At 36.3% G+C, this 16352-nt stretch overlaps 3 protein-coding genes across 3 annotated transcripts; 1 reads left to right on the forward strand and 2 right to left on the reverse strand.

Annotated features, from left to right (window-relative positions):
- Window positions 1-1552: 1552 nt before the first annotated feature.
- On the reverse strand, window positions 1553-2250 carry LOC121740069. Its single transcript, XM_042132783.1, has 2 exons — window positions 2194-2250; window positions 1553-2115 (listed from the first exon to the last, which is right to left on the reverse strand). The coding sequence occupies exons 1-2, from the start codon at window positions 2233-2235 to the stop codon at window positions 1849-1851; spliced, it is 309 nt and encodes a 102-aa protein (XP_041988717.1). The 5' UTR covers window positions 2236-2250; the 3' UTR covers window positions 1553-1848.
- A 2653-nt stretch (window positions 2251-4903) lies between these two features.
- LOC121740066 (uncharacterized protein YmaG-like) lies at window positions 4904-6570 on the reverse strand. The gene is made up of 2 exons (XM_042132779.1): window positions 6506-6570; window positions 4904-5303 (listed from the first exon to the last, which is right to left on the reverse strand). The coding sequence occupies exons 1-2, from the start codon at window positions 6545-6547 to the stop codon at window positions 4947-4949; spliced, it is 399 nt and encodes a 132-aa protein (XP_041988713.1). The 5' UTR covers window positions 6548-6570; the 3' UTR covers window positions 4904-4946.
- A 2943-nt stretch (window positions 6571-9513) lies between these two features.
- On the forward strand, window positions 9514-10946 carry LOC121740060 (chorion class CB protein PC404-like). The gene is made up of 2 exons (XM_042132773.1): window positions 9514-9636; window positions 10277-10946. Exons 1-2 carry the CDS (start codon window positions 9595-9597, stop codon window positions 10919-10921), a joined length of 687 nt encoding a protein of 228 aa, XP_041988707.1. The 5' UTR covers window positions 9514-9594; the 3' UTR covers window positions 10922-10946.
- Window positions 10947-16352: the final 5406 nt, after the last annotated feature.

The following is a 16352-nucleotide window of genomic DNA, read 5'->3' on the forward strand; positions in this document are numbered from 1 at the left end:
GGCCGGCCAAGGAAAAAATGGTGCGATTAGCTAGTGGGTGTACCAGCCTGGATTTCCTACGGTGGCACAGGAGCGAGAAAAGTAGAAAACCCTGGAGGAGGCCGTTGTCCAGCAGTAGGACAGCATACTGCATACTGCATAGGCTTATTTTGAATAAGCCTATGTGTAAAAAAGTATGCTGAAAACATACCTAGTTAGAATCGTTCACTCATCTCACTTCCGGGTAGAGAGTTATAGAGCCGAACATACTTCGAATTGTAACCAATCACAGCTTTGAAGTGCACTCAGCCATGTCGGATGAGAATAGATTGGCAAAAATAGGTGACTAATCACTCAGAGTCAATGGACAACTAACACTCGTACTAAATAAGCCAGCTAACAACAAAGTATACTTCCTACAGTTTAAGTTTAGTTAAAAGTATTAGGCTATTTTTATAAAAATTAAAAACATAAATAGTCCAATTGGTCCAATCAGTATAGTAAGTTCACCTCGGAATTCGAGATGCCCAGCTGTAAGTCTGTAAATATTTGTATATTGGCACCCTAAATGTTGTCTCAAAACCTACAAATGGCCCTACCATTTGTAGGTTGTGCGCAACTATTAAATTTAAAGGTCAAAGGTCACGAAAATTTGTTTCGGTAGCTTTTTTTGTAAATATTTCATTTATACTTATGCGTTTTTTGCTATTTGTATTTATTTTAGAATATCATCGAAGAATACAAAATTCTTTACAACTTTTGTCTAAAAAATTTTTATACGGTGAACCGTTTTCTTGATAGAGGGCGGAGAGCGCGCGGTCACAGCATCACTTCAGGTTCCTACGGTCGAAAACGCGCTATAAACAATGTGTCCCGACACCGGTGTTCGATCCTTTAATGTCATGAATATCATGTACCTATACAATAATATAATATTTAATACCCGTATTACATAGTGTAAATCCTTCTTATGGGTAGTAATAAAGTAAAAATATTCTTTCTGCTGCAATAATTATAACAATTAAGACTGAAGACACCCAAACATTTCCTTATCAACAAAAAATCCCACAAAACATTAAAACCATGAAAGTATTTGGCGCTTAACGCTGCAAGTAATAAAGAGATCAATAAATAACAAAAACGAGAAGCGCGCCCTTTCAAATAACTGGGATATTTTGTCATAATTAGGATGCTCTGTGGCGCTTATTTTTTTCTCGCTTTTTTGTGGCCCAAGATTGATGTGCGTACCGCTCGGTTCTGGACAAGTTTGAGTCATTGTGTTATTGTTGGTTCTGTATGTATTTTATTTTACTATCTTAAGTATATGATTTTCTTGTTGACTGTATTTTGTATTTCTGAATCTTATGGAATAAGGAGCAATTACTTGTACTTAATGATAATCATAAATTGAAGAAACTTTTAAATCAAAATAATGTACATACACTACAAACTTTATGCTTTATTTATTTATGACATAAGAGTTTAGAACTTTAGACTGCAGTTATCAACGTAATTAATACTGCAGTCTACAGCACTATTAAGCAGACAATTTTAGTATACCCCACTTTATTTCCGAAAAGAGCAAAATGTTTTGTTTTTCATGTGTACTTTATTATAGCGAGGGAACCCCAAAACTAGAATTTTGACAAGTCGGCACAATACCGTTTCCGCATATTTGACTTTGGCACTCTAAATAGCTTCGGTATGCGATAATGCGGCGGGTACACGTGTAGGGGACGGACGGACTTGTTCACCTCATTATACTATATTACTGCATAGCGAATAAAAGTAAATGAGACAAGTTACTTTTTAATGCCAAAAAAAAAACAAAAAGAAAGTCACAATATTAGTTTCTCCAGTTCAAAACATTTATAGAATAGCTGCAGCACCATATCTGAAGGGACCGTTGAATCCGTAACCGAATGGAGAGTATCCAAAACCGAATGGAGCAGCAAATCCTTCGTATGCAAACGGAGCGTTCGAAGCGAAAGGACACAGGAAGGGAGTTTCAAATGCGAGACCGTTGTAAGAAAACGGAGCATTTGCGTATCCGAAAGGAGCGGAACCGCAACCGAAGCTGGCAGGATATTCCGCTGCCAGCGGGAGGAAAGGAGCAGCGAAGAGGCCGTAGATACACTGTACAATAAAACATTGTTTAGTTAGCATTGCGGTTCAACTAAAACAAGATTTTTATCGACACAATTTTTTTCGTACCTGGACCAGCAGCACGCTGAATAAAAGAGCTTTGGCGGCCATGTTGTAGACGTCGAAAGACTGTTGAATGACTTGATGATGATGACAGGATTGTGTTTATATACAATATAAAGCTCATCACAGACAGAGCAGGTAATGTATATTAATGTACATTACATCCCGGGATGTACATCTTTACATTATACTAATGTATCACACACACAACAGGTAATGTAATGTATCTTTCCCTACATTTCATTGGTAGCCGCCCCGCTTGACGCACATTTCAGCTGCTAAAGTGTTATACAGGCTGTTCTTATTTTTAATGTTGTAATGGCCTTTCGAGTTACTTGCTATTAGATTCACTAGATAGTTCATCAGAAGATGATTCGGATTGTAATTTGATGCGCGCATTGTTACATATTGTTCCAAAAACAGAACGACGTGCATTGAAGATATTTGATTGAAAATATAGGCTCTGGGAAACAGACTGCCTACAGTACCTGCTGTGAAGTGCTGTGTGTGTATCTGTCTATCATACACATATAAAATAATAACAGAAATTTTTGAACAACCTATGAAGAGAAGAGATGTATCGTAATATACAGAAATATATTGAGATGTATCAAAATATAAATGTATATTTTCATATAGCTCGGTATCTTAAGATACGAAGATGTAAAAATATACATTATAGCTGCTGTGTGTGGTCTCCTGACGATTTCAATATAAAGATGTATTGAGATGTATCGAGATGTATCGTGCTATAATATACGTCTTTACATTACCTGCTCTGTGTGTGACAAGCTTTAGTCACTTTGTATTTGCCGGCCAAAAATTTGAGAGTATCTCAAAGTTGTAAAAAAAAAAATTGCGAAAAGTATTTTTATACCGAATGAAAATTTTATGGATGATTATTGAGGTCATGCTTAACCAAAAAAGCACCGTCAGTCATTTCGCAAACGGGGGATTCAACGTCAGTCGCGTTACTGAACTATGTTAAAAATCTTAAAATATAAAGTCATTTCATACCGTACAAAATTTATACAGGTGAATGCTGATGCTGATGGTGGAAAACCCGTCAGCTAGCGACACAACTAATAACTATGCTGCGCTGTCGCTAGCTGACGGGTTTTCCACCCTCATATTAACGACTGACGGTGGTCTTTATTATTTAAAAGGTATCAGCATTCACCTGTATACATTTTGTACGGTATGAAATGACTTTATATTTCAACTTTTTTAACATAGTTCAGTAACGCGACTGACATTTAATCCCCCATCTGCGAAACGGCTGACGGTGCTTTTTTGGCTAGGCATGACCTCAATAATCATCTCTAAAAGTTTCATTCGGTATAAAATCACTTTTCGCAATTATTTTTTTTACAACTTTGAAATACTCTCAGTTAACATTCCACCACGGGTGCGGCGACTGACGCTGATTATATTGATTGATAAATATTAAGCTACCGCTGGACAAAAATTTGGTCGGTATGAAATGACTTAGCAAAAAATAGCACGACCTCCCCTACTATGACATGACTTTGCCAATGTACCAGACAAAGAAAACTAGACCTTGTCTAGTTTTTTTACAGTTTTTAAATATTTTTATTAGTAAGGGCACAATAGACATAACTACCAGTAGTTCGACTGCAAAGAAACGGACAGGTTTCAATATCTGTCAAATTCGTCGGGTTTCACTAGGATTATGAACGGATTGTGCCTCGCGCTGGCTGATATAATTTATTTTTAAATATTTAAAACAAAGATTTCAAAATTGGATTCTGATAATTTTAATCGCATGTGCCAAAACACAAACAACAATACGACCAAAGAGGAACACGTCCAGCGAATATGTCATATTTTTAAATTCGTAGGTAACAATTTAACAACCCTAGCGACGATTTTCGTCTTAATACGTCAAATTTAAAAATTTCAACATCAGTTCTAAGTCGGCATACTCTATCATTCTGTCTATTCTGGTAAGGAGATCGTATACACGTACATTTTATTACTAACGCTTAAAAATACTTTGTAAAGTAGATTGAACTTTATAAATCGCTATCCTTATCAGTTTTCAGTGGAAATCCCGACGGGCGACGGAGTCATGCTTTTCAAGCGCTATGGAAATACTACAAAGTCACCTCGGAAATTATTAATTGTAACAAAATATTTAGCAAAAGTTTTATTTCAAGTTTCTTTAGATTTGTATCTTCTTTACTGTACAACGGTTTTATGTTTTTATCTATTTTTTACACATAATTTTCAGGATTCATTATTTATATAACTATCATTAAATCTTCTTCATACATGAAAATCTTCATGAATAATTTTACTCGTAGTCAATAACTGGTGGTCGTACAAATTAAATGGACATGTTATAAAAGTGACAAATCGGTACATTTTTATCTGCAGTAATCAAAAGATGATGCCGATGCAGATAAGTGAGATGAATGTGTTACCAAAATAGCACACGTTGTACCATTTCTTTTATTCAGTTTATTTTGTTAGTGAACATAGCCCGTCATAAATCTAGGGTTGCAATCGATTTTAAAATCATAGCATAATAATAATATATGAAAATATATTGAGGAATTTTCTTAACGCCGCGTTCAGACGTGCGAGTTTTTTGCTGTAGCGTCAAAGCACACAAACTGAATTCATGCGCATAATTAGTAATAAATTGAAAAATATAATTGATCGCTTATACTTTAAGAAAAATACAAAGATGAGTTTTTTCAAGTTATGTATTTGAATATCAGCAGCTTTTATATTCAGAAAATAGCAGGGGTGTAAGGGAAGGGCGCATAGTTGAACGGTCCAGTAAATCCCTCATAAGCAAAGGGACCGTTGAAACCCTCAAACGCGAAGGCGTTAGGACCACAGGCGCAAGGACCAGTGAATCTCTCGAAAGGAGCATTGAAAGGACCAGCGAATCCACCGTAGCCAAATGGTCTTTCACATCCGAAAGTGGTACCAAAGCCGAAAGGACCTTCGTATCCGAATGCGGTACCGAAGGGGCCGTATCCGAATTCGTTAGCGAAGTTGAAAGGAGATGCGCAAGCGGACGGGTACTCGACGTTCGCAAACGAGGTCCGTAAGAACGGAGCGGCTGATAGTCCGTAGACGCACTGAAAAAGAAAGACAATTATATTACTAGCTAAAAGTTGAGCTTTGTGAGGGCTCGCGTCGTTTTTCTGCGTGGTAATAATCTTTAAGGCAGTGTTTTATTTATTTTAATTAGTAACTAAACCTTGACTGACCAATGATAACATATCTACTTACATACAAATAAAAATCACTATGTTAAAGCACAAATCAATAGGCGTGATAGTTTTTCCGTAAAGTGTGCCACAAAAGTGCTCAGGTTGTGCGATAACGGCTCACTTCACTCGCCCTGAATATACCGATCTAAGTAATAAATATAAAATATAATAATATAATTGATATCTTAAAACTAGTCTTAAGAGGAGTCCACACCGCCCTTTTTTCCATACAAACGTTATCCCCTGTTTCCTCCCTGGATATTGCCGGTAGAGTTATATTTTTTTCCTGAATATCTACGGCCATTAATACGATGTCCCTATGTTTTCTTTTTTTTCATAATATAATTATTAAATAAAGAGGCCCATTCACGGCAGGACTGCACGGCAGTCCTGCAGTGAATGGGCCTCACTGATTGGTTTACACTCGGTGTTGCCGGCCGGAAACACCGATTGTGAACCAATCAGTGAGGCCCATTCACTGCAGGACGGCCGTGCAGTCCTGCCGTGAATGGGCCTTTTTAAATATGAACGTTCAAAAACCCAAAAAAATGGCCAGATTTTCCGCTGTGTTCAAACATCCAGAAAACAGATTTGGTTAGATTATACAAAAAAAATAAAATAGGAACACAGCTCAAGCCTTTCTTTATTCTTTAATCAAAAAGGAAATAAATCGGTTAAGTTTTGGAGAAGGAATCAGGGGACAACGAATCGTTGATTTTCTGCAGTTGTCTCTATCGCGTTCTGCGGTATAGGCTTGAGGTAAAGGAGACAGCTATAGATATTACACGTACTTTTTTTTCATTTCTCTAGCCCTTGGTGTATCCTCTTAATAATTGTAGACCTTTACCTTGCAAATTACAGCGCGGTGTTTTCGCGAAACATATTTCTAAGTCTACAGCTGATATTTTGTTGGGGTTAGAGACATTAAGTACTTGATGGAAATTCATACACATAATATTACTATCAACTATAAAAATTACTCTAGAACCTCCGTTAGGAACAGAAGTAATCTGAGTTATAATTTACAAACACGTTAAAGTTATGGGCTTAAACTACAAAAGAAATACCTGGACTACGACGACGCAGGCAAGAACAGCTTTGGCGTTCATGATTACTGTACAGTAAGTACTCTTCACTTGACAATGTCCTGAGGATCACCTGATGCTGTTTATATATTAAACAAAATAAATAGAAACTCTATCAAAATTGCTGGAATCATAGTACGTGATGTAGGCTCAGTGATTTTTACCCAAATTCTTTGAAGAGGCCCAGATTATTCAGTATCATGCGCCTAGGGAAAAATAAATTCTATGAATAATACTGACCTTGACCTAATTTTTTACAATTCAAATTCTTTATTATGCACACAATAATATACAATAGTATAAACTAGGTAGCACATCACATCGTCTAGTCCCTTATGTAAAAACTAAGTAAAAACTTGTGTTATGGCAATCAGACAACGGATGCACGCCGATGCATTGAATGGGGATTGTCTATTTTTTTTTAATTTTGCTCTGAATTACAAAAACATTTCGAGGAATAAGGTCAGTGATCGTTTTTCTGTATATAAACGAAAATAATACCCATTAGTTACATATATTTTTGAACAAATATGTTTAACCTTTGTTTGACCTTCAATGGCGTTAAATTAGCAATAAATTCGACCAACATTACGTTTCGAACTTTTGGTAAGCTTCTCGTATCAGCTTTCACATAATGAGAACTTGCATTTGACGAACCAGCCATTATAAATAAGAAAGAAAATTTAAAACATACTGCAGAGGTCAATTATTGGCCGCCGATGATGACGTCAGAGCGAAACTTTAAACATTTATTGAGAAAAGACTAGCCAATGAATTTAAAAATTATTTAATTTATATTCTTAAAATTAGGGTATTTTAAGAATATAAATTAAATAATTTTAACGACAAAAAATATAAAAAGTACATGTGATTTTTTTTGGACAATGCCCAGTTTCAGTGATAGAGTATGATATTATAATATTACAAACATAAAAACACTTTGTGAAATTAGGAAGCGATTTGTGTTTATAGCGAGACGGACATTTCTGCGCAACATCTAGTAATTACATAGGATATGAGTTTTTTTCGGATACGGATAATTCCAAATCAGAAAATTTCAGAAGCTGTAGTTCCTTATTTGAAAGGGCTATTTTTTTATGTCAATGTATTTTTATTGTTTGTGTCCTAACAACTACCCCACAAGAATCTATATCTTATATCTTTAAACGAGCAGTTCTTGTGTATAAATATATAATTGGAATCTCGGAATCGGCTCCAACGATTTTCATGAAGTTTCAGGGGCGATAAATCGATCTAGCTAGGAATCATTTTTAGAAAATGTCATTTTGTTCGTGTTTTATCGAATACCGAGCAAAGCTTGGTCAAATAGCTAGTTATATTATAATACGCGAGCGAAAAACTTTGTATCCCTTTTGACGAATAATGCGAAAACGTAGGTGAATGAAATTTTGCACAGTTTATATGGTGAAGGAGTGCATCGAGCTAATATTGTTTTGAAATAATTATGCTTTTATCATACATTTTTTAACACATAAAACATTACACACACTACAACACACATACTAGGAGATTTTGATTAACAAGCCTATACAGTATACACACGAATTGTACTCTTTTATTTATGGTTGAAGTATGTTGTCAAGTTGAAAATAGATTTAGTTTTTTTTTAATAGAATCAAGCGTTACTTTGCGGAAAACCATAGCTTAAAATTTTGTATGTTATTATTTTTAGCAATATTCCGCGAAATAAACCTCAACCTTAAATAATATTAAAGTAATACTGCTATAAGAGCTCATGGCTGTAAGAAAATGAGTGAATGTACGCATAGGCATGTGTACAGCACCTCCCTCCTCTCCCACACTGCCTATGCAGTATGCGTACACTCGCATGCAAGAACCTGCAAAAACCACCACCACACAAGCTATAATTTTAGCAAATTCGTGGAAACCACCATGAAAGTTGAAAACCTCGACGCACGTTTCGCCCCTACACCTTAGCATCCTCAGGATTTCGATCATTGGGCGATCTCTAGTTTGCAATAATTTCGTAAAAAAACTCCTGCGATTAACATTAATTAACAGTTACAATCGATAAGTTACCGATTGTAGGTATAAAAACGACAAATGTCACGTTCGTTACTACTTACTACATTCTAAGAACTCATTGTATGTGTGTTGTCTCAGAATATTATATTATTATATATATTTTTTAAATTCCTACTAGGTTCCAACTTCAAAGAATTTAGTTACATGGTATAAACATGAATCTCTGAATGCACATTTTTAGAGGGTACGGTATTGAAATTTTTACACCCTCATTTAATAAACAAATTTTGGTAAATAATAATTAATAAATAATAATATAGGGTTTAATTAAGTTAATGAGCTAACTGGCGCACTTAGTTTTACTTTTAATTACTTAACTGTAATTAAATGAAGATGTTCGATATAAGCCCTATACATTATCCGTCAAACTCTTCATTATATTAAGGTGTTCATTATTAAGGTGCCGGTTGGCAGCGGACGACATGAAGCAACCGCAGATGACGTGTCGCAGCGACACTACTGGTTTCTATGTATTTCCACGTAATACCCTGCGCAGCGACACGAAGTTAGCGACACTTATACATAGAAATACATAGAAACCACTAGTGTCGCGAAGACACGCCGTCTGCTGCCGCTTCATGTAGCCGGCTTCCGACTTGTAGCTTTAATATTATCTCTGAGTTATTACTAGATATTTGTTGCGTTTTATAGTGCGGAAGTCGATTTCAGTAACTTAAAGTCAGTAGCAAATTTCATCACAATCACTTTAGCGTCTTTTACATGAAGAGTTACCGGAAAGACAGACAGACAAATTTTTCGTAATATGAATATTCTAAAGTGCAGCACATACACCAATCATAATTTGTAACAACTACTAAATCTACAACCTGCAGGATAGGGTTTTGTGGAAAATCACAGATTTTTATTACCAAACAGTCTTTCCTCACTCTTATCGAGGCATCATTACGTTACACTATCGATATAACTTACAAAAGCATATAAAAGATAATTTAACAAATAATTTGATCATACTTCACAATATCTTGATCAAGAATACTCTGACGATGTTCAACAAATTTCTTTTCGTTGTGACTGTACTCATTCAGGTATAAAACATTATTTTGTTTGTTTAATAAATAATAATATTATTGCTAACACAACACTCTTGATAATATTGTGTGTGTGTGAAATAAGTGACGACTACTTTCTTTTTCTCCAAAAGTAAAATGGTATATAGATGAAGAATCCTGGAAGCTTACTAAAAAGTCAGGTACACCAAGATGGGACGAAATTCTACATAGCTTAGATACTGGAACTTTAGGAGATGCATACTCGATTACCAAAGCGGCCCCGTGCTGCGCTCAAAATCCGAACCAATGAAATATATTATTGTATTCTTCTAAAGATAAACTTGTTACACCAGTCTTTAAAAGCAACACATTCAGATCTTAGAATAGAATAGAATAGAAATCATTTATTTGCTGAAATAAGGTACAATATGATGTTAAAGTAATATGATCAAGCTCTCTTATTTTGCCTTTGGGTGGCGTGCAAATTTTATACAGTCTAATTTATAATTTATTTACTTATACTAATACTACTTATAATTATTTATCCTTTTATCTTATTATATTTTCAAGTATACTATTTCTAATACTTAAATAATTATTATAAAGAACTTGTTTTGTATTAAACTGATCCAAAGCCTTTACTTATAATTTGGTGATAAAAATCTTTAATTTGCAGGCCATCCATGGACAGTACATAAACGGTGCGTACGGTTACCCTAGCAGCCTGGCAGCAGACGCCGCTCTCGCCAACGCGTACGCAATACCCAACCCCGTCTACGACCTCCAAAGAGGTGCCAACTCCGGAGGCGCCTTCGTGGTGAAGAGCTCTTCACCACTCGCACCGAATGGCGTCAGCGTGCAGTCAGATAATCTACTAGTGGAGGGCCCAGTTGCTGTGACTGGTCAGCTACCATTCCTAGGTGTGGTGTCATTAGAAGGTCCCCTACCGGCCGCTGGCAGTGGAACCGTCAACTATAACTGTGGCAACGGCAATGTTGGCATCGTTAATGAGAACGAAGTACCCAATGCTTTTGCCAATGGATACGCGCTTGGCAACGCGGGATACAACGCTGCGCTTGGCAACGTGGGATACAACGCTGCGCTTGGCAACGCGGGATACAACGCTGCTCTTGGCAATGCCGGATATGCCAACGCCGCACTTGCTAACGCTGCACTTGGCAATGCTGGATATGCCAATGCCCCACTAGCCAACGCTGCGCTTGGCAATGCTGGATATGCCAACGCTGCCAATGTGGCACCTAACTCTGGAATTGCCAATGCCGCTATAGCCAATGCTCTAACAGGAGCTAGAGTATATTAAGATGTTAAGAATATAATATTTATTATTTATTTAATTTATTACTAAAATAAATGTTAAATATTATAAACTTTTTTCTTTATCCTTAACTATCAAATAAAATAGAATAGAGAAATTGATTCATAAGCAAAGAATTATATTTAATAGAAGTCTTTGTTCATAGGCAGATTACAGAAATACGTCATAAATTGATCAAGCAGCTATGTCATGTCAATTCGTCGTGTACTTGTGATATAACGTTGCCGCGTTGGTCGTTGGCTGAGTTGAGCTTGACATAATCTGACAATGTTATCGACTAACGACCAAATCGGTCATAAATTTTTTCTACTTTCGGCCTATACCAGTACGGAACCCTTCGTGCGTGAGTCCGACTCGCACTTGGCCGGTTTTTTTAATGAAATAAGGGGGCAAACGAGCAAACGGGTCACCTGATGGAAAGCAACTTTCGTCGCCCATGGACACTCACAGAATCAGAAGAGCTGCAGGTGCGTTGCCGGCCTTTAAGAAGGGAATAGGGTAATAGAGGAGGGTAGGGATGGGAAGGGAAGGGAATAGGGGAGGGTAGGGAAGGGAATAGGGTAGGGGATTGGGCCTTCGGTAAACTCACTCACTCGGCGCAACACAGCGCAAACGCTGTTTCACGCCGGTTTTCTGTGAGAACGTGGTATTTCTCCTGTCGAGCCGGCCCATTCATGCCGAAGCATGGCTCTCCCACGTCGATTCATTATTATTCATAATATGAAAAATTATAAACTATCATCGCAAACACTAACGGCCGTTCCCAATATTTGATCTATCTCTGGATTATCAGATTAGACATTAGAGACATATATTTTATGGCAATTGTGAGCTATTCCTATCTCTAGTAGGGCAAAACCAGAGATAGATCAAATATTGGGAACTGCCGTAAGAGAGGCCCGAATTCTACTAGACATTATATTTTGATTTTATTGTGAGTAGTATTTAAGTATCTTATATTTTGTTTCATGGTGGCATAGTCGGTCAGCGACAAAACCCCTTTAATAAATAGATCGCAAACACTATTACTTACCAACATTTTTTCCATTTTTTTCCCACCCCACTACACCCTCACCCACCGCCCACGGCCTGCCAGCACGCAGATTATCAGAAAGGGTTGTTCAGGGAAGTTATAGCTAACGGAGTTTTAATACAGTTGAAGCCACATGACCGATTTGGTCGCCAGCAGCTCTCCGTCGATTATGTAGTCGCGGCCAAGTCGGCTCTGATACTCAACACCCTTAGGGTGAAGCCAAATGAGCGTAATTTGAGAGTTGTAAGTCGCAGATTTTCGGCTGGCAGAAATTCTGTTTCATACAAAAGTCCTGTTTGATTCACGAGCGTAATTTTGTGAGTCATGATTTGTATGAAAAGATATTAATTACGCGGCAGAAATTCTGCGACTCACGACTCGCAAAATTACGCTCGTTTGGCTTCACCCTTATTAAACTCTCGTAGGCTCTCGTGTCGTAGAGGGTCTACGGATGTCTACGGAAGTCTCTACAGGGGTCTACATGTACATCTACGGCACGCGCCATAAGTTTGTAGTGAAAGGGAAAAATTATATTTAACTAGCTGTTGCCCGCGACTTCGTCCGCGTGGCGTTTATAGCGCGCGATGTCAACAAAATTGGTGGCTTTTATAAAAAAATCCTGGTATCCCTTAAATCAATACAGCTGTGCAGTGTGCACACAATAAGTATTTCATTTTTTTATATTAAACTTTATATTTATGCCAAATTTTAAATCTTATTTAGCCCCCCAATTACACAACTTTACCCATAAACTATTTATCATTGATAGGTTTAAGGTTACGTCACTGCACAGATAAAGTACTGAGTTATTTAATACCGTAAAATAGATATAACAATCGAAAAAAATCGAAACTTAAATGTAAGATGATACCACGTCTTATAGAAAAACTTTTGAGCAAGCGTCAGCGCGATGTAGAAGACGCACGGTGCCATCTATTATGAATTTTTGGAACTAACTTAATTTGAACAAATTTACGCATTTTCACCCCCTGACAACCCTTTTTCCAGTAAAAAAAGTAGCCTATGTCCTTTCTCAGGCTTTAGACTATCTGTATACAAAATTTCATTACAATCGGTTCGGTAGTTTTGGCGTTTGGCGTGAAAGCGAGACTGACAGACAGACAGAGATACTTTCGCATTTATAATATTAGTATAGATTATGTGCCCACTGCACGGCTGTTTTTGGGTATTTTGATTAATTAAGGGCCGCGCTACCCCGGAATGGCAGCGGCGAGGCGAGCACTTTCAGCGCTGCCAATCCGGTGTAGCGCGGCCCTAAGAGGGGTACCACTTACCAGGGTTTTAAAAAGTTTTTAAATTTGACACAAATTTTGTTGACACCGCGCGCTATAAACTAAAGTCCACGCGGACGAAGTCGCGGGCAACAGCTAGTTATGAATAAAAACAATATTATATAGTAAAGTAGGTATGATTACTGATTAGTTCTGTTACAATAATAAAGTAAAAATTAAAACGCCATCTGTTTTCATATATTAGAATTAAAATGTTGATTGCATTGATATATTTTCTGGATGGAATATAGGCCAACACGGTACACTCGAATTCCTTTATTTTAGAGCGCCTTCTGTTGTCAACTTGTCTCATATATTAGAAATGCAGTAGGAGTTCTACATAAGATAAGATAGATTGATTATTATTATACCAAGTGATAATATTATTAAACATAATATTCTAACGTATTAAAAACTATAAACAAAAACATAATAACTAATAAGTATGATTAGTTCTATGTTACAATGAAGTAAAAAATAAAACGCCATCTGTTGAATCGTATTAGAACTAAAATGTTCATTGCATCGATATATTTCTGGATTTTTTATAATAATATTATACTTACATAAAATATATTTAAGATTTTTGAAATATTATTTTAATACACATCCAAGACCCAGGAACATTGAAAACTTTTTGTTCCGCCTGCGGGACTCGAACCCAGGACCCCCGGGATGCGTAGGGGTTATTAAAAACGGGAGTGGGCCGTGGGGTCGAAGTCGAACACGGACATCAATGATCAACTTTCCTCTATAATTTCAAAAAAAAAACGTGAAAGGAAACCTCATCCTTACCACCTCTTATAGTAACACGTTTGAGCAAGCGATAGCGCGATGTAGGAGACGGCACGGCGCCACCTATAATACATTTTTGGAACTAACTTAATTTGAACAAATTTACGCATTTTCACCCCCTTACAAACCTTTTTTCCAGTTAAAAAGTAGCCTATGCCCTTTCTCAGACCTTAGACTATCTGTGTATAAAATTTCATTACAATCGGTTCGGTAGTTTTGGCGTGAAAGCGAGACAGACAGACAGACAGACAGACAGAGATACTTTCGCATTTATAATATTAGTATAGATTAGTATATTAGTATAGAAGTATAGATTATGGATTGTCTTGTAAATAAAAACCATCCAAATGCGAGTCAGCCTGGAGCATAAAAGGTTCCGTACACACGTCTTTTTGTATGGAAGCAGTCCTTATTTAATATATTTTTAGGGTTCCGTACCTCAAAAGGAAAAAACGGAACCCTTATAGGATCACTTTGTTGTCCGTCTGTCCGTCCGTCCGTCTGTCAAGACCCTTTTTCTCAGGAACGCGTGGAGGTATGAAGCTGAAATTTATATCAATTACTCAGGTCTACTGTCCCTTGAAGCTGTGAAAAAATCAAACTTCTAAGCCAACGCAATCAAAAGATACAGCCGTTTATGCCGCAAATTTTCGACACTTGTAAGGGAATCAAAACCTACAGGGTGCTTCCCGTGAACTCAGAATCTTGAAATTTGGTACGAAGCAACGTCTTATAGCATAGATAAAGGAAAAATTACGAAAACCATAAATTTTTAGTTACATCACATAATATATTTTTTTTTAATAATTTTAAACTTACTACCCATTTCCTCATAAACGCGTAGAGGTATTAAATTGAAATTCATACCAAATACTCAGGTCTATAATACCTTTAAGCTGTAACAAAATCAAACTTCTATGTCAACGCAATCAAAAGAAACAGCAATTTAAGCTGCATATTTTGAAACTCGCAAGTACTCGCAAGGGAATCAAAACCTAAAGGGTACTTCCAGTCGACCTAGAATCTTGAAATTTGGCATGAAGCAACGTTTTATAGCACACATAAAGGAAAAATTCCGAAAACCTTAAATTTTTAGTTACATTACAAAATATATATTTTTTAATAAATATAAACTTATTACTTTTTTCCTCATGAACGCGTAGAGCTATCAAGTTGAAATTCATATCAAATACTTAGATCTAATTGCCTTTAACCCGTGAAAAAAAAAAAAAATCTAAGTCAACGCAAAAACGCAAAACGCAAAAGTACAACCATTGATACCGCATATTTTGAAACTCGCAACTACACGCAAGGGAATTAAAACCTAAAGACCACTTCCCGTTGACATAGAATCTCGAAATTTGGTAAGAAGCAATAGCTTACAGCACAGGTAACAGAAAAATTCCGAAAAGCTTAAAATTTTAAGTAGTTATACCACCAAAAAATTGTGATTGTAAACATAATTGTAGTTACAGCAATGACCGCGAGTTATTATACTATTCAATATAGATTTTAGAATGAATCCCCAAAATGGAATTTCCACATATTTTTCATCCATAAACATGTTTCCGTTAATAAACAGTAGCACTACACGAAGTTGTACAACTATTGATAACGTTTTTTCGAACTTCAATGTTCAATGTGGTACTATTCATAACTTTTTCAGTCACCATTTACAGGTCTGGTTCAAATTTAATACTTAATTAATATTTTTGAACCAGATTTCTAAATAGTGACTAAAAAACTTAGTAAATAAATAACTTTAATAAAAGAACTTTCGCAAGTCTGCTGCAAGGCTAGTATAAGTGTTTCAGTTATATTATAGATAAATGATATGTGTTAATATAAAATAAAGGATTACTTAAACGATAAAGAGATCTTTGTCTTAAATTTATGCTCCTCCATCTTTCCCCATTGTAATGTTATGAATTTCATTTTGCAATAAAAATACCATAGTTATGACTCGATTGTCGTAATGAACGAACTTTGTAAACCTTGCAGGTTTGTACGGAACCCTCGGTGCGCGAGTCCGACTCGCACTTGGCCGGTTTTTTTTTAAATATATTTTGTATTTATTGCAGCAATATAATATGCATTATACAATAGAAAAAAATATATATGAAAATCACAGCTATCTAAAGATATCACAGCTAAGTTGGCTGGAGGTGGTCCACCACAGATTTTAGAAGTAAACCACGACCAAAATCTATCACTGGCTTACCTACTGTATGGAATACAAATCTACAAAATCTTCTCTTTAGACTTGGAAAATGTTTAGCAGCGATTATCTCCTAAT

This window comes from Aricia agestis, chromosome 2 (assembly GCF_905147365.1).
Source record: "Aricia agestis chromosome 2, ilAriAges1.1, whole genome shotgun sequence".
In the NCBI taxonomy this organism is placed as follows: Eukaryota; Metazoa; Arthropoda; class Insecta; order Lepidoptera; family Lycaenidae; genus Aricia; species Aricia agestis.

Coding starts and splice junctions, on each gene's coding strand:
- LOC121740069 (XM_042132783.1), bottom strand. CDS start 2,235: ATGGCCGCCAAAGCTCTTTTATTCAGCGTGCTGCTGGTCCAG. Junction 2,116..2,193: donor TCAGCGTGCTGCTGGTCCAG/GTACGAAAAAAA, acceptor TTTATTGTACAG/TGTATCTACGGCCTCTTCGC.
- LOC121740066 (XM_042132779.1), bottom strand. CDS start 6,547: ATGAACGCCAAAGCTGTTCTTGCCTGCGTCGTCGTAGTCCAG. Junction 5,304..6,505: donor CCTGCGTCGTCGTAGTCCAG/GTATTTCTTTTG, acceptor TTTCTTTTTCAG/TGCGTCTACGGACTATCAGC.
- LOC121740060 (XM_042132773.1), top strand. CDS start 9,595: ATGTTCAACAAATTTCTTTTCGTTGTGACTGTACTCATTCAG. Junction 9,637..10,276: donor TTGTGACTGTACTCATTCAG/GTATAAAACATT, acceptor TTTAATTTGCAG/GCCATCCATGGACAGTACAT.